The 23202-nt window shown below is 43.0% G+C and overlaps 1 protein-coding gene across 1 annotated transcript; it reads left to right on the top strand.

The window, feature by feature from the left end:
* The first annotated feature begins 7940 nt into the window (after positions 1-7940).
* Positions 7941-19025, top strand: RAB43 (RAB43, member RAS oncogene family). Its single transcript, XM_033140819.1, has 3 exons — positions 7941-8348; positions 15119-15302; positions 17282-19025. The coding sequence occupies exons 1-3, from the start codon at positions 8133-8135 to the stop codon at positions 17527-17529; spliced, it is 648 nt and encodes a 215-aa protein (XP_032996710.1). The 5' UTR covers positions 7941-8132; the 3' UTR covers positions 17530-19025.
* Positions 19026-23202: the final 4177 nt, after the last annotated feature.

Here is a 23202-nt window from a genome sequence, read left to right as displayed (position 1 = left end):
GTTGCATTGGGGTAAATGATGCCAGCTGACACAATGATTCCCAATTTGAAGTTGTGTTTGAACTGATAATATTATGATCCAGGCTAAAATATTGTTTACTAACTGATTCTTCTACCAAAAACAGCTCAGAATTTGACTGCGATGCCAGTTCAATTTTTAAAAAACAACACTTCTCTGAAGGTTTAATATTTATAATATATGTTCATTTTGGTTAAAAGCCAATTTTCTTTCTACAGCATGAAGAGAATACAAATATATACAAAACTCTGCCCAATATACTTCTATATCATGGAGCGCTGAACACCATATGAGTGCTTAACTTGCCAAATTCATCCATTAAGAGTCTGGCAAGATCTAAAAAAACATTGGTTAACATCTTCCATTTGAAATTAAAAGTACAACTGTTCCACCTAGAAGTTATTAGATTGTACTAGAAAAACAAATCAAAACAAAACAAAATATACTTTTGTAGATTTCCCAGATCCTACTGAAGCAGAGCACTCAAGAATGTGCTCCGTTTTAAGTACATGATAGATTGTCATTTACCGGTAATTTTCATGAAAATGTACTGTGGAAAGTGTTTTGCACAGTCTCGCACTTAGGGCCAAACCAGATCAGATATCATTCATACATATCAATTGTGTGAATGGCTTTGTAAAAGTAAATAGCAGGCCTTCAGATAAGCACTGGCAGAGCCGTCTTAAGGGGATCTGCCGCCCTGGCGCGGCTATCCCTCTGGCGCCCCCGCCATGCCGCCTCTCCGCCGCCTCCCTCCCGCGCTTGCCGCCCCTTGGGAGGGGGGTGGGCGAGCGGGGGGTGAGGGGCGTGGCGCTGGAGCGGCGCGGGGCTCTGCGCGCCCTTCCAGCGCTTCCGGGATGGGAGGCGAGGGCGGCCGGCTCGCGCTCCGCGCGCAGCTGGACGGCGCGGCGCTGCTGGGCAGCTCGCGCTGCATTGGGCGGGCGGCCGGCTGCGCGCGGGAGCGCGAGCCGGCCGCCCTCGCCTCCCAGAGCCCCAGCTGGAGTGCTGGAAGGTCGCGCAAAGCCCCGCGCCGCTCCAGCGCTCCAGCTGGGGCTCTGGGAGGCGAGGGCGGGCGGCTTACAGCCCGCCCGCCGGCGCGCGAGTGCCCGCCTGCCCATGGGGGCGGGGGCGGGTTGGGGAGGAGGAGCCCGGTATGCCGGCGGGCTCACGGGGGCGCCCCTGGGGCGCCCAGCGCCCTGGCGCACCGCGCCACCGGCTTCTATGGATGAGACGGCTCTGAGCACTGGTACCCTGGCAGGGGCTGGGGGCTTTAACTCTTTGTCCCAGTCTAAGGTCCCAATCTGAAGCAGGGATCCGTGTGCTTGCTATTTGCATGGGAAGAAAAGCTTTTACTTACACTATCTGAAGACTTTCTTCCCACGCAAATAGCAAGCACAGGGACCGCAAACCAGAGTGCGACCACAGTGAGGGTGCAAAGGGTAGAGCCCCCCCCCCAATCCGCCAACAACAATCCCAGTATGGATTAGGAGTCCCAGACCTACAAATTACCAAGTTGGTGGGGGGGGAGGACTTTACCATAACTGCTAGTTGTGTGAATGGCATCTCATCTTGTTTGTCCCTTAAACTCCCTCTGGGATTTTTAGCCCTGTCCATGTCAAGTTAACTGAGAATAAGGCTTCTGCCTTAATTAGTAAGAAAAGAGACAAGAACATGGAACAGTCACACTTTTTAAGAGGTAAAAATTGGTAAGGGAATACTTTTCCTGGGATGAATGTTTGCTGTACGCATATGTACGCTTAAGAGTTACTACTGATATTTCATCATGATGAATAAATCTACATAAAAATAGTAATAAGGGCTGTTTCAAGGTTCATTTAATGCATCAGTTGAATAAATATAACTATAAAAATGTCTCTAAAACATCTGTTTGAGCCTTCTAAGATTTATGAGTATTTCTTCAGTGATTCAAAATACCTATACCCGACTAAGAACATCGTATTATTACATTGGGCAAAAAAATACACAAGGAAGGCATCAAACAAACTTGGCCAGAAAGATCTTTTTTAAAAAGAAAAAAGAAAAAAAATATGCCTCTCCTAGTAGCTATCCATTTGTCAAAAGGCTCACACTCCCTTTTTCACTTGCTTAAACACAATAGCACTTTTAGCTTTGCATGCATATATAGTATGGTCTGGTCAGTAGTGCTATTGTTCTAGAAAAAGAGGTCCTGGATCTCGCCTTGATCACCTCCCTCATTCTCTTAACATAGTAATGGTGCTTACTTGAGAGGTGCCAAAATTGAGTTTTAGCGAGTTTTGGCTGAAAAAAAGCCCTGAGTATAGTACGTACAAATCATAGCTTTGTGCTCAAGCTACAGTTTCTTACAAAGCTTATATAGATGCTTACATAGCTTTCTTACATGCGCAAACCAGAGGTACACAAACACAGAAAAGAACATAACCCACAAAAATAGATACACAAATCCACAGCGGTGCTTACTTATCAAAAACTTTGTTTTTGATACCTCCCAGCTGGCAACACCACTTTGAATGAAACTATGACAAAGTTGTCAGTTCTAACACATTCTAAAGCAGCTGCTCGCTGAATGTATATTGTAGAGACACTCTGTACGCTTTTAGAGCAGGGGTGTGGGGGATCTTATTACGTCACTCAGTGAAATAGAACAATTGAGAGGAGGCATAGAAAATTAACTGCAAATGTCATTTTCAATAAATCTGTTATTAATATATGCCATGTGGTATTATCTAAACACCATAGCAACAGTACAAAATTATAAATCAAAGAACTTTGATTCATAGCAGATCCCAAAATTACAGATAAATCATTTTATTTATAGCATTTTTCATAGCTAACAAATTGTGGGTGATCTCTATGCTAAAACTGCAATTTTACATTGGTATGCTTCAGTGTCATTTGACCAGCTGCAGAATTTATTTTGTGCCAAGGCTCAGCTTCACAACCTATTTATTTATGAAATAAAGAATACACAGGTTATGAGAAGGCCATCCTAGCATGTGCTGAACATATTCCCATCAATGAGTAACCAGAGCCAGTTCCAGTCACTGTTATAAGTAAATATGGTTTGAAATATGGAAAATCATTGGGACTGAATAATCTTAAGAGTGAGTATTTGTTCTACTCTGAGAGAGGAATAGTATGCTATCAGAACTCAAGATTCTGCAATACCATTGCAGAGAACCACAAGAAGAGTAAGGCAGGAATTGTCCATCTCTTAGCTGAGAAAATGCTAGCCTTGCTGGTTCTGATCCCCAGTCAGAAGCTCAGGAGAGAGGAAATTGAACTCATTGCCTCCCCTTAGCTCCGTACTTACCTAATGAATCATGCTAATCAAAGTAAAATAGGAGAGATTTATGTGCGTTTACCTTTCTGCTTGTAGATCTGGATCAGGACAACTATTGTTTTAATATGCCTTATCTGAGTGGAAATTTGAACCTTGGTTTCCCATGTTCCAGTTCAACCCTCTAACCACAATACCACACTGTCTCTTATATGTCGTTTCACAATGGACCACCCAAAGGAGTTTGAAACAGGGGAGTTTTAAAAACATCATTATATGGTATGGTGGTGAACTGCTTTAAAATAACAAATAGTAACAAAACCCCCACTGCTCACCTACAAATAACAATATCAGCTACTTAGGCAGATGCTAACATGAAATTGAATTCAGACTTGGGAAATAAGGGGCAGTATCCAACAAAGTAGTTTTGTTAGCACAGAGCGTTATATTTATGCAACAGAAATTTTCATTCCTCTCCTCTCCTCCATCCCACCTCCTGCCCTCCCCAAATCTGCACCAGAGGGTTGGGGTAACCCCAAGAACAGATTGGGGGAGGTAGGAAGAGGAGAGGGAAAGGGAAGTCCCCTTTTGCAGCCATAAGTCCTTGTGCCAAATGGAACTACTTTGTTGGGTACAGCCCAAGAAAACAAAACAACACCACCACAAACTGGCTATAAATATAAAACCTAATTTACTAGAATGATAGATAGAATAGAAACGGGCAAGTAACCATTCAAATCACAAACATTCTAAGGTGCCAAATGCAAATACTGGAAACAAGGAATGGATAAAAATACAGCTATATCTAAACAAATTGGATTAATGAATCATACAACAAGTAGCGTGAGTCCAGAACACAGAATGATAACCCGTGCCGCCACAACGGTGAGGGTAGCACATAGGAGAATGGAAAAAAGTTCAAAAGCTGTTGTCGAGGCTGAACTAGATGAAATGTTCGTCAATGGGTCTCGAGTTGGAAGCACCAAGCCATGTATATGGATGGATCATGAACAGTGGCATACGGAGCTGCTCAGCTCTCCAGAGCGGCAAATGTGGGGGCACCCCCTGGGGGCGGGGTGCCGCTGCATAGTGCGCATGCTACGGAGCGCAGTCTGTCCAGGCTGTCGCTCACAAGGCTGCTGGGCGCGAGCAGCCACTGCATGAACGGGCTGTGGCAGCCCATCAGTGCAGCTGCTTGTGCCCAGCAGCCTTGCGAGTTGTTACGCGAGCAGCCGCCACACAGACGGGCTGTCACTCGCACCCGGCAGCCCGGACTGCACATGTGCGCACATGCACAGTCCATCCGGGCGGGCTGCTGCACATACGCAGGCTGTCGCTTGCAAGGCTGCCGGGCGCGAGCAGCAGCAGTGATGGGGTGCCGGGTGGTGGGGCTCGGCTTGGGAGTCGCGGGGGGTGGTGCCAAGTGTCACCCTCCTCCAGGGTGGCACACGGGGCGGACCACCCCCAATGCCCCCCTTTGCTCTGCCCCTCATCACGAAAAAGGCAAAACAAAGCCACCACCCTGATGGGAATAACGTAGGTGGGCGGAAGAAGACCTGTTTCCAGATATATTACAGGTTTCGCTACATGCTTCATCAGTCCAAAGAGCCAATAGTACAAAACAGGTTGCTCAACATAGAGAAGATATTCACAGGCACAGCGGTACAGCCCAAGGACATTTTTTGACAATGTTTGTAATCCTGTACATAATTGCTAAGGAGCAAATAAAAATCCGATGATTGCATTCTGTGCTTACTATATTAGCACATATTGCTGTACCTTAGTTGTGTTTACTTTTAGAGGAAACTGCAGCACATTTATCATGAACAACAGCAGAAACTGATTATGCTAAGGGAAAGCTGCAAACGTTTGTTTTGATCCACAAGTAGTGATTAATGCAGTGCATAGTTCTAAAATCACTGACATGAAAGCAATCCATTTTGTTTTCCAATGAACTACATCATGTTGTTACCTAAAATAAAAAGATTGGCAGCCCTGGTAGCATCTCATCCTGAAAATCTATTGCATTATAGGTTAGGACATTGATCATTTTATCAGCAAGATGCAAACTAACAGCACAATTTACTGCATACCACTATTAGTATTTTATTTCGTCATTAACAAACTTATTTTCTTGACTCACCAGTGTGTTTTGTAGCTGGCTTTTTAACCAAGCTTGAAGATCTGCTGGATAAAGTAGACAGATATTGGGAACAGGACCTGTAACACAGGGAATTTAAAGAACATGAAACCATGTGACTTTCACCAAAGAATCCTCTGAATTATAGTTTGTTAAGGGTGTTGGGAATTGGAGTTCTGTGAGACTTAAACAACAGTTTCCAGTATTGTTGGGAGGGAAGTTATGTAATTTAAACGTATCATGTGTATGCAGTTGTATATACACTAACATATTTTTTTATCACAAAAATGTACCTTTCCTTAATCCATAATCATTCATGCTTGCTCTCAACATGCTGCTTTCAGTCTAGATTTATTCTAGATGTCACCATCCACAAGGATAGGTGTGGTTATTTGAAACACCTTCATTTGGTTATCCATGCCTTTTCCTCCATGCTCATGCCCCAGGTGAATGAAGAAGGAAGTACGGTAGTGGTTGCAACCTTGGTATATGTACAAACATATGTAACTGGGCAGATAGTTACACCCCCTCTATTGCTAGGTATAACACCTACACCCAGGACTTATTCTCAGAGGGAACTCACCAGAACTCAATCCGGCACCTCAGGTGGGTTCTAGAACCTCTCAGGTGAGTTCCAACACCTCTCGGGTGGGTGCCATTGCAAGTCTAAGAAAAAGGAGACATTCATGGTGAGTTCTAGCACTTCTTTTTCTAGAAAAATAGCACTGCCTACACCTGTTTTCAAATGGACAAACTGCAGAAGAATGCAGAATCAATGAGCTTTTATTTTCAGAATGAAACCAGTTTCTCATAAAGCGCTTTTCAGAAGCAAAAAATATGCACTTGTGTGGACTGCATAGAAAACAAACAAAATAAAATTAAAAAATTCCTTCCACCAAAGTTTGGTGATCACCAAACTTAAAACCATGGAGAAACCTGGTCTGAACAAAGACATTGGATTCTTATCTCATTATACATGACAAAGCTATCTTTAGCCATCTCACCCCTTGCCTTTCCCTGATCACCCATTCCCACCACCCTTCTGAGTAATACCCCTCCCCACTCCCTCACTGTATTTAAGGGTTTGGTGACTTCCGTCTCAGTGTATCTGAAGAAGTGTGCATGCACACGAAAGCTCATACCAAGAACAAATTTAGTTGGTCTCTAAGATGCTACTGGAAGGATTTTTTTTTTGATTTTTTTTTTACTATGGCAGACCAACATGGCTACCTACCTGTAACTAGAAAAAAAACAAGTACTGTCTCCATTGATGGCATAATAAAATGTCATGTGTACACACCAGCATCTGGGGCTGGTGAGGAGTAGCATGGCATACTCATTTGAGTGTTCAGGAATACTAAATGAAGCTGGATGATGTGGAATAGTATTAGGCTGCCACAAACTATGGGTTGCCTTAGGCTATAACAGTACAAGTAGTGATTTTATTATGGGGGAAAAGATACAGCCTGAGGTAGCATAGGAATATTTGGGTGGTGTTTTATACAGTTTATTCTCCAGCACAAGGATTAAAGCAAGGAAAATGAACCCACTCCACAAACATGGGATATTTCCCAGGGCACAACTCTTACTGCCATAAAAAGGGCTAACTTCTTCTCTAGAAAACAATGTACAGAGTCCTGGAATATCACCCCAAGACTTCACTGAACTCTACAGTGGAAAAAGTCTGGTGGCCCCCCCCCCCCAAATGAGACTACTTAACATCAGAAGGAAGGCATGTTGTTTTCCAGAACCAATTATTTCTGAGATCAACAGTGCAAACCTATACCAATAGGACTTAACCTCTAAGCAAATTATTGGATTTCAGCCTAAATCTGCATGCCTATGTATACTTGTACCTGGGAATGATCAGTGGGGTCTTCAGAGGAAACATGAACAGGACTGCCTTATGGTGGGAAACCTTTTAAGAGAGCATGTTCACACGTGGCTATCCAAAAGACTAATGAGGCTGCCCGGCCAAGGCCAGACCACAAGGAAGGTGGATCTGGGTTTGTTTGTTTTTATTTTTTTTAAAAAAAAATTGGTAGAGCCCATCCATTCCACTGGGATCTCTTCCTCCAGTTTTCTGCTTGCGGGTGCTGCAAGACTTTATACAATTTTGGTCGACATTCACGGGGTACCGCCTGAGGCAGCGGCCTCACCCTGCCCAATGGCTGGGCCGGCTCTGCTAAGCACATACATGTGTTCTTAAGGTTCCGTACACGTGGTAGGCAAATCCTCCCGCCCGCCCCCAATAATAAAGGAAGCGTCTTTCTTTTCCTAAAATTTGAGGCGCGACTCGTCTCGGGCGGCTACTTCCCTTCGCGGTTTCGGGCTGGGATGGGATAGTCCTGCGCTGCCTCAGAGCGAAGTGTGAAGGCAGGTCGGAGCTTCCCCGCCCCTCGTCCCGCCTGCCGCCACCTGAGGCGACGCTTCCCTCCTTCTTGCCCGCCCTTCCTGGCAAATGCATGAGGAAGAGCTTGCGGCTCCCACTGCGCATGCCTAGTCACCCGGTCTGGCGGGGCCGGGGACGATGCTGAGGCGGTCGCAGTCGCGGCCCAGACAGGCGTTCAAGGGGCGGCGAGCTTAGCGTTAGGCCGGGCCCGGTGCCGCAGAGCTCCCCGCCGCTGTGGAGCTGAGGAGGCCAAAGGAAGCAGCGGCAAGAGGTGCCCCAGCGCCAGCGCCGCCGCCTCCGCCATGCCGGGTCCCCCCACGGCAGGAGCACCCCCCGGGCCGGACCCGGAGGAGCGCTACGACTTCCTCTTCAAGCTGGTGCTGATCGGCGACGCCAGCGTGGGCAAGACGTGCCTGGTGCAGCGCTTCAAGACCGGGGCCTTCGCCGAGAGGCAGGGCAGCACCATCGGCGTGGACTTCACCATGAAGAGCCTGGAGATCCAGGGCAAGCGGGTCAAGGTGGGGGTTGGCCCGAGTGTGAGAGGAGGGAGGGTGAGAAGCAAGGGGGGGCTGTGTGGCCTGCCTCTCGCCACGCCCCCACGCCCCAGTTTGCAGGGGAAGGGGCTTCTTATTCCTGCCACCCCCACTAGCCAGGCAGGTAACAGGTGGGGGGGGGGCTTAGGTGGCACCAGACCTCTCTGTCTTCCTCCTGACATCCACAGAGGTGCACTGAATTCATTGCCAACAGACTTTGCTGAAGGGTTTGTGCTAGAACTTTACCCTAAATGCACTATACTAATTTCAAACAAACAAACAAACTTCGGTGGTCCCCACCCCCGGACCAAAAGGTAAGGGTATCAGGTGTAGTAGCTGAGAAAGTTTGGATTGTGTGCAATTCGTGCAATAACACATACAGTGGTACATTGGTTCTCAAATTTAATCCATTCCGGAAGTCCGTTTGACTTCCGAAATGTTCGAAAACCAAGGCGCGGCTTCTGATTGGTGCAGGTGCCCCAGAAACAAAAGCTGACAACCACATTGGACATTCGGCTTCTGAAAAGTGTTTGAAAACCAGGACACTTCCGGGTTTTCGGTGTTTGGGAACCAATGTATTTGAGTACCAATGCGTTTGAGAACCAAGGTACACAACTGTACAGAGTTGGATGCACAATGTCATCCCTGGCCCACACTGCTGGTTGATCTAAAGAGCATACTGCAAGAATGGTTTTAATCCATTTTGTGCCGAGGATGCGCATCTCGGGCGGGTGCTTGCTGCTGTCATGTATATACAGTGAATTTTCTTAGGCCACTTCCTATTGTGACAGAGGGATGTAGAGAACATTGATGCATGCCACTTGGCAAACTGCCTATCTGGATGTGCCGATAGTACAGATAGTAACTCCTGTTTTGAGCAAAGTCTGATTATTTCAAAATATTTATAGATCAATTGATAGTACTAAAACCTTAGAGCAGTTTTAAAAAACAAATAAAATCATCAGTAAAAATAAGTTAAAAATAACTATTGAAAACTTTTTTTAAAAAATCAACAATAGGAGATTAAAACACATGTCAACCTTCTTATGTCTGTATTGGCTTGCCTAAATAAGAATGTTTGTAGGCAGCCCCAGAAAGAGTATAGTGAAGGCACCTGCCTGGTGTGAGTAGGCAGGGGGCTCCAAAGTGTGGGTGGCTGCCACAATGAAAGATCAATTTCTTACAAGTGTTGAACAAGGATTATGTGGCACTTGTAACAGTGCCAGTTCCTCAGAGTGAAGCAATTGAGTGGGCATATAATATTGTAAAAAGGGATATACAATTGAAAAGTGCTATGTACAAAAGTGCTCTGCGAAAAAAGTCCCCTGTGCATTTCAAACTTTATGTGTATGCATAACCTTGTATGGAAATCCCTTTGGGAATGTTGTATGCCTTTCTGCAATTGCTTATGAATTGGAAATACTTCCAAGGTTATTTTATGAGGAAGCTCCAGGATAACCTCAGTTGGAGCATTTATTACCTACCTAAAGGAAACTTCAAAAGGATGTTACATAAACTGTTCAAAATCACCATCACATCAGTGGCAATAATAAAATGTACAGGATATGGTACACAGTGCTCTAATTATCAGGGTGTGTTCTGTTATCACCTAGTTAACTTGGTTTTAAGCCATAAAGCTCCCAACAGTCCACGTCACACTTCTGTTGACTGCTGGAATAAGCTTTTTTTCTTTCTTTTTTCTGTTGCTACACACAGACTTAGGATCCATAGCCTATGTGTTTGCTGTGTTTATGTGTTAATGCTGCACACACAGGGACTGGCAAGTCAGTTAAAACGTGATTTCAGCCTCATGTAACCCTAGGGTTTTGTTTTTGCCTGTCTAATGTCCTTTTTAAATCATGCTAACAAATACCTTTCTAAAAAATGAACACATCCTTAGGCTATTTGTGCCTCTTACGTTGTTAGACCTCACAGCAAATGCTATTTTCCCCTTTTTGACTGAGAAATGGAAGCTAAAGGATCACATTAAAAAAACCATTTTTGAATCTCCCTGTCCACAATGTGACATGTACAGTACATAGAATACACAGTGTATATAAGTAATATACTGTAATAGGAGAGAGCCTCAAATATGTTTGGTGCTATGACTGTATCCTTTTCTTCAGCTTCACACCAGGATTTTCTAAGCTGGTTTGGAAAAGTGCTTCAGACAATGCTAAACAGGTTTAAGAATAGGCTTGCAACAAATGTCAACAGACTTGTTGCACAAATGCTTTACTTTATCATCTGACTCAGCTTTCTAAAGTGGCTTAGAAAACTGTCCAAAGTACTATTAAAGTAAATAGAATGCTTTTCCAGATGCCATCTTGGTTTCGAAACAAATAGCAGAACGATACTGTTTCCCCAAGGGCAAATGCTCATTACCATGGGCATTGCTATGATTGCAGTGCAGAGTGCATCCATACCAGGATTTGAACTCAAGACACTCCTTGCACTATCAGTACAACTTCATCAGATACAACCTTGGAATATTAACTAACATTGTCAGGCTATAGCACAGGGGGTGGGGAAGCTGTGGCCCTTTAGATGTTACAGTCATACCTCGGGTTGCAAATGCTGCGGGTTGCGCATTTTTGGGTTGCGGACCGCACCAAACCCAGAAGTACTGGAACGGGTTACTTCTGGGTTTCGGCGCTCGCACATGCACAGAAGCACAAAGTGACATCACATGCATGTGCAGATGCGGTGCTGCGGTTTGCAAATGCTGCAGGTTGCAAACGTGTCTCCTGCATGGATCATGTTCGCAACCCGAGGTATGACTGTACTTAACTCCAACTTCTTTCAACCCCAGCCAGCATGATCAATAGTCAGGGATTGTGGGAAGTGGAATCCACCAACATTTAGAGGGCCACAGCTTCCCTGCTGTGCTTTAGTATGTGTGAGAGAGAGACCTACATGATTTCCTGTGTGGTAGTTGTATCTGCTTTTAAATATAGGCTATGGGGTGGGAGTGCAATGAAAAATGTTTATAAACATGGTAGTTTTACTTTACCTTATGTTTTGGAAGAGGATTCCATTAATTAACGCCCTCAAGGTTTATTTTTATTTTTATCTAAATATACATTCATATTTTTAGTCGCTTTTTTCCTTTTCCCCCCAGCAAAAAGGCTATTGGGACATTTTTTTCTCTGAGACCGAAGCTTGGTCAAGTTTATATGCCAAACACACACATGAATTGCAAATATTTTCCTTCCTGGGACTCCACCTAGTACCAGGTGTCTCTCTGAAGGGCTCTTGGAGTAGAGAGCAGTGCCAGCTGAAAAGCTAAAGAAGACTTCTTACATGTGGCATAAAATAAAAATAAATTTCCTGTGATTGGCAGTTACACATTACTGTAGAAGAAACTAGATACACATAGTCTGCTTTTAGATCCCACTAGTAGATGGTACACAGGTTTTTTTGGCATTTTGAACTAATTTTGGATAGTCTAACGTTTGAGAAATTCAAGTGATATTTCAGACTTCCTTAGTGGTGTTCAGTACTTGGCTTGGTTTAAATGAGCTTTCCCATATGTGGAGCTTTGACTCTGATGTTGCCGGAAGATAAAATGGGAACAATGTCTTATCTGTGTGACTGCTTATTCCTCTCATAAAACCATTGTAAATTGGGCAGGTTTTTACAAGTTAGAAAACCTTACATAAGCTTGAATTTGTGTTCTGAGAAAAATACTGCACACTGCATTTACATTCTTCTTGATTATAGGGGTACCATAGTTTTATTTTGTTCAGTAAAAACTAAAGGTATTTATTTTAAGAGGTAAATCAGGATAGTGTTTTTAATTGCAGAAGACTGTGGGGATAGTTGATGTGTTAATTAACCACAATGCATTTCAGTCTCACTGAATACATGACACATGTAGCATCCCCCAACCTTCCAGAACAGAATGAGGGTGGGAACTTAATGTGAGAGGGGGAATTGGCAAAATATTTTGTAGAGGAAAGAAAATAACAAGAAGCAATCCATCCACATCCCTGTTCTCCCAGGCATCACAGTGAGTAGCAGTGCCCCCATTTGCTTTGCAACTACCCCAAAACCTCCCTGCCTCCCCACAGCTGTTATCACTAGTATGTTTAAGCATTGGGGTTACTGCATGGGAAGGGCAGGTTAACTCCCCACCCCATATAGTATTAATCAGGATGGGAGTCATTTCTGTTTTTCTTCCCCCACCCCATAATTGCTTTGGTGGGCAAGAGCCTGAAGTGCCTCTCTCCTGTGAGTCACTTTGGAATTCTGACTTGCCAACTTCTATTAGCTTTGTTGGACCATCCAGCTAATGTCTCAAGACTGAGTTTGTGTATGAAACAAAAGAACTGACAAGGGATTTATCCACCCTTTGTCTGGAGACTGGTCAGTTTTGGTTTCCACTTTAGTTTCCTCTTTGGACGTTGAGTGCTAGTTGTTAGATTCAGGATATGGTTTGGGCATGTGGGAAGAGGGATTTATATTGCTTGCTCAGCAATGTTACAATCATTATCCAGAAGTGTGGCTGGCACTTATATTATCATGTTCTAGGCAGCACACCAAATTACTGTGGCCTACTAGCTGAGGAAAGACCTGCATCTTTACAGCAGTAACTTTGTGCTTTGAACTGGGAAAGTGCAGCGTCATCATCAGAAGTACTTCCTTGAGGCAAGTTTAGAGAATACAAGACTTCTCTGCATCCTCTAAGTCTTTGTTTTATCAACAGATAACTGCAAAAAGCTGTTACTGTGGTAGCAAGGTCAATGAAGAAGGAGATAGCATTTGCAGATCATTGCAGCTAGTTATCAGATTGCTCTATGTTGACACTTAACTCTCATTATTTCACATGCATCTGGCAGGATTTCCTGATCTTGAATGCTAAAATAGATATTTTTGTTCTACCCATGCAAATGCCTGAAGCAATACCCTGATGAGGTTGGTTAGTTTGTGGCTTGACACTGGGTAGCTGTGTTCTTATGAACAGCAAATCATGCTGTAGTACAGGCATAGGCAAACTCAGCCCTCCAGCTGTTTTGAGACTACAATTCCCATCATCCCTGACCACTGGTCCTGTTAGCTAGGGATGATGGGAGTTGTAGTCCCAAAACAGCTGGAGGGCTGAGTTTGCCTATGCCTGCTGTAGTAGGTCTATGAAAGCAAACTACAGGGGCTGCTAGTACAACCCCAGATGCTACAAGATTTGCCCATCAAAGTCAATCAAGTGTGAGCTTGGGGCATCTGTTGTTTTTGTTACTTGATCCTGAAGAGATTTCTATTCATAAACCTACCACAAATTAGCTATATTAATTGGGCAGAAATTGAATACTTTTCAAATTAGTGTGTACTTTAGTAACTTGCTCACCTTTGCTCAGCACTTGATTTTACAACAAGGAATTTTAAAAAATCCCATGTGTTGCTTATGCAAATATTTTGTAAGGACATTGATTTATTAATTATTTTATTAAATGAACCTTCTGTAGAGCTATCTGATATTTGTTTTATTAAATCTAATCTTTTGTAATGTCCCTAATGCTGTTTAATGTCTAAATGAAGCTGTTGGCAGTGGTCATTGGGAGATTTGGGGTGCGGTGTCATCAGTTCCCTGATGATACTCATCTCTACTTCTGTGTAATATTTGAATCAGGAGAAACTATGCAAGCCCAGGACCAGTTTCTAGACCAAGTGGTGGGCTGGAGGAGGGCCAATATTGATAGTAATTGATACTATTAATTGACTGATTGATAGTAAGATGGAGACACTGTGGATATTGTCTTATTTGGATGGTGTTGTAGTCCCCCCCCCCCCGAAAGAAATTTTGCAGTCTGGGGATGCAATCTATCTCTGTCACTAGAGGCCCGGTCCCTCAGTGGCTAGGAATGCCTTTTTACCAGCTTCAGCTGGTAAGACAGCTACATCCACTGTCATTCATTTGCTGGCAACCTCCAGATTGCAGTAATCCAATGTGCTCTATATGGGGCTGCCCTCAAGGCTTGCCAAGAAGCTGCAGCTTGTGCAAAATGAGACAACTTCACTGCTCACTGGGACAGAATATTCCCATCCTATTGCTCTATTCTTGAACAAATTGCATTAGCTTGCAATTAGCTACCAGCCTAAGTTCATGGTGCTAGTACAGTACTGGTGTACAAAAACCCTATACAGCTTGTAAGCAGGTTACCTAAAATATTGTTACAAGAAAGGAGATTCCAACTAGACTTCAGGAATAACATTTTGACAGTAAGAGCTGTTTGACAGTGGAATGGATTTGCTCAGGAGGTGGTGGACTCTCCTTTATTGGACGTTTTAAAGCAGATGTTGGATGGGCATCTGTCATGGATGTGTTAGTTGAGATTGCTGCATTGCAGGGGGGTTGGACTACATGACCCTTGGGGTCCCTTCCAACTCTACAACTCTAATCTGGAGCTGTTCAAATACAATGACAGCCCAGAGTTTGAATACACAGTGGCAGATTGAAATGAGATTTCTGATCTGTAGACATGGTCCACATATACCCATTTCTCATCTCATGTTTAAAAATATTATTAAAACAAATTCTCTGCAGGGACATTTCATATGAAATACTTGAAAGTTTCCTATATAGGACATGGTCCACATATACCCATTTCTCCTCTCAAGTTTAAAATTTTTATTAAAACAAAAAAGAACTGTACACTCCTGTAGTAAATATCTCCCCCCCCTTGAGATAAGGCATATCGCCTGAGAAATACAACCAGTAAGTATCTTGTAAGACCTGACAATTTCTTTATTTTTTTTAGTTGCAGATCTGGGACACAGCTGGTCAAGAACGGTTTCGGACCATCACCCAGAGTTACTATCGAAGTGCCAATGGAGCTATTCTAGCCTATGACATCAGCAAGAGAGGCTCTTTCCAGTCTATTCCTCGCTGGATCGAGGATGTGAGGAAGTATGCAGGTTCCAACATAGTACAATTGCTGATTGGTGAGTGTGGGGTATATTTTGGAATGAGCTAGAAATACAAATTGCTGTGCAGAGCCGTCTCATCCATTGGGGCTGGTGGCGCGGCGCACCAGGGCGCAATGGCCTGGAGGGCGCCTCCGCCCTCCAGCCCCGCTGGCAGCGCCTGCCGGCAGCGCCCTCTGACTCCCGGCAAGGGAGCTGGCCGGCCACGCCACGCCCTCTGGCCGCCCAGCAGAGCACAGGAGCTCTGCGCGCCCTTCCAGCGCTTCCGGGACGGGAGGCGAGGGCGGCTGGCTCGCGCTCCGCGTGCAGCCGGACGGCGCGGCGCGGCTGGGCAGCTCGCGCTGCATCGGGCGGGCGGCCGGCTGCGCGCGGAGCGCGAGCTGCCCAGCCGCGCCGCGCCGTCCGGCTGCACGCGGAGCGCGAGCCAGCCGCCCTCGCCTCCCATCCCGGAAGCGCTGGAAGGGCGCGCAGAGCCCCGCGCTGCTCCAGCGCCACGCCCCTCATCCCCCACTCGCCCACCCCCCTCCCAAGGGGCGGCAAGCGCGGGAGGGAGGCGGCGGAGAGGCGGCATGGCGGGGGCGCCGGAGGGATAGCCGCGCCAGGGCGGCAGATCCCCTTAAGACGGCTCTGTTGCTGTGCCTCTACTTAATAGGACAATAGCAGCCAGTGCAGAGACATTTTCTTTATTTCCTGGATATCATGGAGATGAAGAGACATTTATTCTCAGAGTTTGGAGTTCACATTTCTACATCATGCATTTTTGTTTGCTTTTGGGAAAAGCTGGTTTAGGATTCTATAGCCTTTATGCTTTTTCAAATTAAAAAAGACATTTTAAAATACTCGGAATTATTTGAGCAAAGCACTGTTGTGCCTTTGGCTGCTCTGGGATTTGACTCTTATAGTTTATAATATATGGTAAAGCTCCAACATACTTTAAGCCAGTGCTGTTTTTCTAGAAAAAGAGGAACTCACCATGAATGCCTCCTTTGTTCTCTTATAATGGCAATGGCGCCCACCTGAGAGGTGCTGGAACTGAGTTCCACCTGAAAAAAGCCCTGCTTTAAACTGAATAGCATAAACAACGTCTGAAATCAGATGTATTCTAAATGATATGTTACTGGGCTAGTACTATAGCTTATGTCCAATATGCCAAATGTACTTTGTTAAGGATATATTTTACTCCTCATTGCAGTTTATATATACAATGTTTGTCTAGAACTGGCACTGTAGGTAGACATTCAGAATCATATTACTTCCAGAGATAAAAGCTGTATTTAAACCACAGTTTAATGTTACATCCTTGGTGGTGAATCTCAACCACAGATTGTTTGAAACAAGCCAGTTTCATGGTTTGAAGCTGGCTTGTTTCCACCTTCTCCACGGTTAGCAGGCTTTGGATGACATGATAAGCTGCAGTTAATAAAAAATGGAAGCAAAGCTTTCAGTCTTATCCTTGTCGCTGTGCCAGAGGAGGGGATTGGGGAATGCATGAGCCTGGTTGGAGGTTAGACTCATTCCAATCAAGACAAACCATGGTTTATTGTGATGTCCAAACACCGCCAATGAAATACAGAATAAGGAATATGAACGTTAGTATAGGAATTTATAGTGTGTGGGCTGCACAGGACCTTTAATTAGACAAAGTAACTATGTTGAAAGTGAATGCTTTCTAAGCATCAAAACAGGATGCAATTTTAAATCCACAATCCAGAGTGCAAAATGTTATAAACCTATAGTGGCTCGGATTTCCTCGTCCTTCCTCCACAGACTTTCTATCAGCTTCTGCTTTCACCTGCTCTTTCCCATCTCCAAGATAAGTGGCATCTCATCTCCAGCCTACTTCCTTCACCTGTGCGATCCTGCTGCTTTCCAAGCACCCTTCCACGAGTCACTGCTATTGTGTCTCTCCCCTCCCTCCCATGGCTGAACACTTTCCCTGACCGTAGGTGATGCATTTACAAAATTAATCTGTAAACAATTCCACTTTCTCCTGCCAGGAAACAAGTCTGACCTAAGTGACCGTCGGGAGGTTCAGCTAGAGGAAGCTCAGAGTCTGGCTGAGCACTACGACATCACCTGTGCCATAGAGACTTCTGCAAAGGACTCCAGCAACGTAGAGGAGGCTTTTGTAAAGATGGCAACAGAGTTAATGATGAGGCACGGAGGCCCAATGTTCAGTGAGCAAAACACAGACAGCATCAAACTTGACAGCAAGGATGTGGAAGGATGGGGGTGTGGCTGCTGATGCAGGTTATGTTATCTCTAACTTTTACTGGAATTATGAGGGTACCTTCCCTTCCCTTATAATTACACCCACCCACACACCATGCTGCATAACAGAGCAGCAGTATCCTTTTCCTGCAAGCCCAATATTTTTGTAGGTTAGACATTAACATTTGCAGGATAATTTTAAATATGAAGGGGCTTTCTTTTGTAGATCTAAAAGTTAGCCTTCCACGGCCATTACTCTGTAGCAGTTTCTACCACATTCTTTTTAGAGGAACTTGTGCAATTTGAAAGTTAAGTTGCACAGAAGGAAGCCACTGGGATCTCTTTGTATGAAATTGTCTGAACAAGAAATGACTGTGTTACCTGTTGTAAATCCCTGTACATGGGAGCTTGTACAGAAGATGACACTTCTGCTTTTAGGTCAGTGAGTCTTAACACTGCCTCTGTTTTTAAACTCTCAGCATTCCAAGAATCAAAGAATCAGAAACCACACAGTGTCATTCAGTTTCTCTGCAGGGACGTTTCAAGTATGAAATACTTAAAAGTTTCCTATACAGGACAAATCATTTGTTAAAAATGAGGAACCTCCATAGAAGATAGGTTTTTCTAGACATTAAATGTAGCATGTGGCGAGGGTTGATTAATGCTGCTGGTGCAAAGCTGGCTGGACAAGATTTTTGTATCACATTTTTCAGACAAATAGAGAAACCAGTATGAGCAGAACGGAACTGAACACATGGGTCACTAATTTATTTTCTTTATTTCCATCTTGGAAGACTTGATCCTAAAAACATTTCATTGAATGGAAGTCCTACTGATTTCAACAGAACCTTCTTGGAACGTAAATGCCTTTGAAAATTCATCAGGCTCACTTCCAAGTAAATAGGCTTAGGATTGTAATGTCAATATTAATGTTTGTTCATCATTTATTTGCACATTTTTATAGCCCCCTTCTTGAAGATAATATCGTGTACCTCTAATATTCAGTGTTATTAATTTCATTTAAAATTCGTATTCAGTACCTATGAAAAGAAGATAATGTTTTTGTTTTTTTACCCTTTGCTTCTTTAATTGCTGCAGTGCATCAAATCATTTTTATTGAAGCTTAGTTTCAGTTACATACGATGATCATTAATGTTGTTGCTGGAGTATTTTTTTCCATAGGATGTCATCCAGCTAGAGCTTCTTCCTATTTAACTTTAGATATTAAATTTGTGGAGGAAATTGAAAATCATAAATTATTTAAGGTTGTTTTATTTTTTGTGCCAGGAAATCAACTCCTCATGAAGTTTGTCTGGGACAGTTTTGTTAAGAAATTGATAAGTGTCTATAAACTGCACAGTCAGGTATAGGTGATCCCTGCTAATTTTCCTTAAATGTCCACCCATGTTATGGAGCCCCTATAAATCATGAAGCAATTGCTCTCATGTCAGAAATTGGCTCAGGAGCTCCCAATATGGGACACAATTTGTGGTTAAATAATTGAACGTGTTCTCTTGTGGATCCCCCTGCTCCTGCCTCTATTAGTTAATGCCGCGGCACATTCTTTTAAATTGTATCTTCTCATTTCTGTAAGGGAAAAAAACCCTTTTTTTGTAGGTCTGCAATGTATTAAAGAAACTATGTGACTGTTTCTGTGCAGCACATTTAACTTAAGGAGAGTTTATGTTCATCTCAGGTTAAAGTTATGCCTGCAGTTTAGATGTGCAGATGTTGCCCACATTTTTTTCTCTTTTTAGCACCTTAATACTAAAATAGGATGAATAAAGGATTGAAACCAGAGAAAAAATGCACCAAAGGGGGATAAAAGAAGCTGACTTTCTCACTTGCAGAAGGTGTCTCCACCTGATTTTCAGGGATCTCTTTCCTCTCAGCTATCTCCCCCCCCCCCCGTGATACCTCCCACTCCATACAATAGGGGCTGGGGGGACTGTCAGAAGAAAGATGGGATGGAAAGTAAACTTTTGGTGCACTTTTCTTTGGATTCAAGTCCAAAGTATCTGCAGGCTGTTAAGCCAACTTTCCAGTGCTTAATGTATTGTACCTATTAAAAGGCCTTCAATTCAGAGCAAAGGACAAAGTCTCTGAAAAGCAGGTCCTTGCACCTGGATTGTGTTAGGAAAGTGCATATTGTAAATTCAGATTATAATTCAAAAACATCAATTTGTGATTATTTCAATTAGCATTAAAGAGAGAAGACCTGGATAAGTTTGGTATCTTGGATCATTTTTAGAAATTGATATGATTAATCAGAAAATCCACCCATATCTATAAAAAATATGGCACCTTCTGTCTGTTTTGGTTTTTGTCATACAAAGTAACTGTAAAATTTGTTTAATTTAAAAACTCATCCCACTTTTTCCAATCAAAGATGGACCCAAAATGGGTTCTGTTGTGTTTTTGCTTGTAGTTTTGAGAGCAGTGGCTTTAATTTCAAGTGTGTTACATATAATAAATAAAGAGGCCTTACTTTCTGTTAGGGATATTTTTCACAACTACGTTTTACATAGAAATGCAGTGTGAGGTATGACAGAGAAGTTTTGCTTCTAAGTAGGACTTCATACCAGGAGACGTCAGGTCCACTGCATCCAGAAATTAAAAAAGCACTGATTGCCCAGCAGTAACTAATCACTGTATTTGGGAGTTACAGAAAACTCCAGTGATAACCTTGACTAATTGTTGGTATCAAACAAATGTTTCTACACTGTGAGTACAGTCCTCCAAGCACTTTGGTTGCATAATTTAAATAAATGGAAGCTGATTAGCAACTGTGCCTAGTGGACTTGGAGCCATCCCCTTTAGGTCAAGCCCTAAACTGATGTGCCTGTGTTGTGCAGGAAAGTTTACATCATAGCCAGGTCTCAAATCATCTGAGGGCTGTAAGGGTCTCCTCCTCCTAATGCCATTACATCTTTAGCATCACTTTGGATGGATTCTGACATGATGGTGCTCCCACGATGGTGGTGGTGGTGATTTTAGAAATTGATCCTTAAATCTACATTCTGGGTGTGATCTATATAAGATTTCCAGGGTTTAAGTGAACAGGATCCTGTTGGACTCTGCTCACAAGATGGTAGTCACAAGATCCCAGTTCAATACATTATTCTTGAACCACCAAACGTTTCAGAATTGACCTGCTGCCTCCGATCTATGCACATTTTATAGCAAGTACGTTGAGAATACACAGAACTCAGCTGTTAGTGTTGTCTGACATTTTATATTCTGATGTAGCCTGAGAGTGAAAGAACAGAATACAATGGATCTTTTTTCCATATTGGGTTCCTTGTGAGCCTCCTCTTGTAGCCCTTGAATAGCCCTGAGTTTGCTACAAGTTGAGTTCTTTCTCCAGGCCAATCATACAGATAAGATTGTACTGTAGCTCACCAAACATTGTGAAGGGACTGGCTTTTGTTACAAACAAATGCTTGTTGCTTCCTCACTAACATAGGTAAATTTGAGACCTAACTTTAAACAGTCATACGAACCTATCTCATATTTACCGAGTGTTCTGACACCCTTTGGAGCCAGTGCCTAGTAAAAGGGCATGAACTGTTAACAGAATAGTGCAAGCAACTGGCAACTGCCAAAGCCACCTGTATCACTGTGGATCTGTGTGTGCTTGCAAGTGTTTCATTGAAAAAGTGGTAATGAGGTTGCAGCAGATGGGATGGCTAAGCAGCTACTCTTTGTGTGTAATCCCTGCCTTCCTAGAGTGCTTAAACTTGATGCCCTACCAGGAGATGGTAGAGTTGGTGGTAATGATTACTTGGGGATTGGTGAATGTGTAATAGGGGCTTATCTGTGGTTGGGAAGGTGGGAACAGATATGCATCCATATACAGAGACAACAATGACCTTGTCTTATACTCAAGTGGCATGTAGTGCTAGTTGACCTAGGGATCTCTCCTATGGAAGATGGCAGAATGTACTGCAGGGGTAGAATTCAGGATTGTATCCCTAGACTATTGGGTCTGGTCTTTTAATGGGGGAACTTGGTGAGAAAACATTCAGAGTTGTCTCTTATCACTGGAAAGAAACTAAGCACTTTGTTTTTCCTTTTTAGTGCAACCAATAGCTGGTTCCCACAAGTTTATTGTGTAGGAAATCTTTTAATCAGAAAGAAAATGCATGTCTCAAAAGAAGCTTCCCAGTACAATATAGAAAGAATCACTCATCTTGGACACTGGAAAACAAGAATTCTTTGCTACAAATAAATGCATTTTTCTGCCTAGGATTTATTTTCTTCCCCTCAAGACTCAGGGCTAAGTCACATTTTACTTTAGCGGTGGCAGCGGAGGAGCAGTCCTCTGGTTGTTTTGCCACTGGCCCAGATCATGGGCATTGGCCCTCAACCACCATGCAGATGATCTGTGGAGTTTGTCTGGCTCAGTCAGAGGTTATATAAAAATAAGTTGCAAGTTGCTTTGCCTAAATCCAGTTTTTTTTCTTTCAAAATATTGTACAACTTCCTTAGATGAATGAAGTTGTCTTATATCATTCAACATTGCTAGATCCGAATAAAGCACACTTTCATGCTAAAGACACAAAACAATAGAAGAGGGAAATGCATCTGCCAAAATCAGTTTAGTATAGAATGTAGATGCATAGGCAGATTTCACAGATATCGCTAGAAGAAGCACATAGAGCACACACAAGATTCTGATGCTGATACTTAATAGATAATCATTTGTACTAAAGACAATTCTCAATTAGAGTTTAGGTGCTTCAGATGTTCCACATTTGTTACACATGTTTTGTGGCATATTTTCTGCACAAAAATTGCTGTTACTAAACCTGCCTGGCCAGTTAAGCACATATGTACCTTTCACAATTGATGGCACCAGACATGCATTTTACCATTTATAATTGGATTCTTTTTGTAGCAGAGCTTTTTAAAAATAAAGTACAAACACTTACTAAAATAAGAGTTCTATTTGTGTCCAAATTAACTTGGAAGTCTTTCGTTAGAAATGAGTACATTAAATCTTGCATTAAAAGTGAGTACATTAAATGTGTGATTATGTAGCCTATGAGTAGAGTTTATGGCCTAAATCTTTGAAAACTGTTTCCTGGTAGTTGGAACATAATCTAGAGTTTTAAAGAGTAGCTCATAGTTTTGAAAACCTTTCTGTTTATAGCAATAGCTATCAGCCTTAAAATACTGTTATTTGTAGTTTATTTTTTTCCTTTACTGGCTTGCAAGATTAAATATAAATTTTGCTATACAACAAGGAAAATATAGCTTATAGGTACTATGGATTTCACCACTTTTATAAGGATAGTACTTGTCCACAAAAATATTTTCCAAATGGCATAGGTTTTTTTTTTTTTAAGATGCCCGCCTTACTAACCTATTGGCAATTTCCATCTTAATGCATAATCTATGCAAATATTTGTTAATCTAAGATGTGAATTTAGTACAGTGCCTTCCTTTTGTGTTTTTTCAAAACATCTGAAATTAGGTAATGTTGGACATACATATATAGATATTTGTACCTAGTTATGTTTATCATTCACCCAGTACAAGATTGGATTATTCTTGGAGGTCTCCAAGTGACTTACAATACATTTAAAAGCAGTGGAAGCCCACAAAAGGGCTTTCCCCTCTCTCCTCCTCCCTGTGCCCTCTCAATTTGCCCTGTGGGGGTTGGGAGAACCCCCAGGATGGTGTATGGGGAGAGAAGAGGGGA

This window comes from Lacerta agilis, chromosome 2, assembly GCF_009819535.1.
Source record: "Lacerta agilis isolate rLacAgi1 chromosome 2, rLacAgi1.pri, whole genome shotgun sequence".
In the NCBI taxonomy this organism is placed as follows: domain Eukaryota; kingdom Metazoa; phylum Chordata; class Lepidosauria; order Squamata; family Lacertidae; genus Lacerta; species Lacerta agilis.
This window is presented reverse-complemented; position numbering and strand designations above follow the sequence as displayed.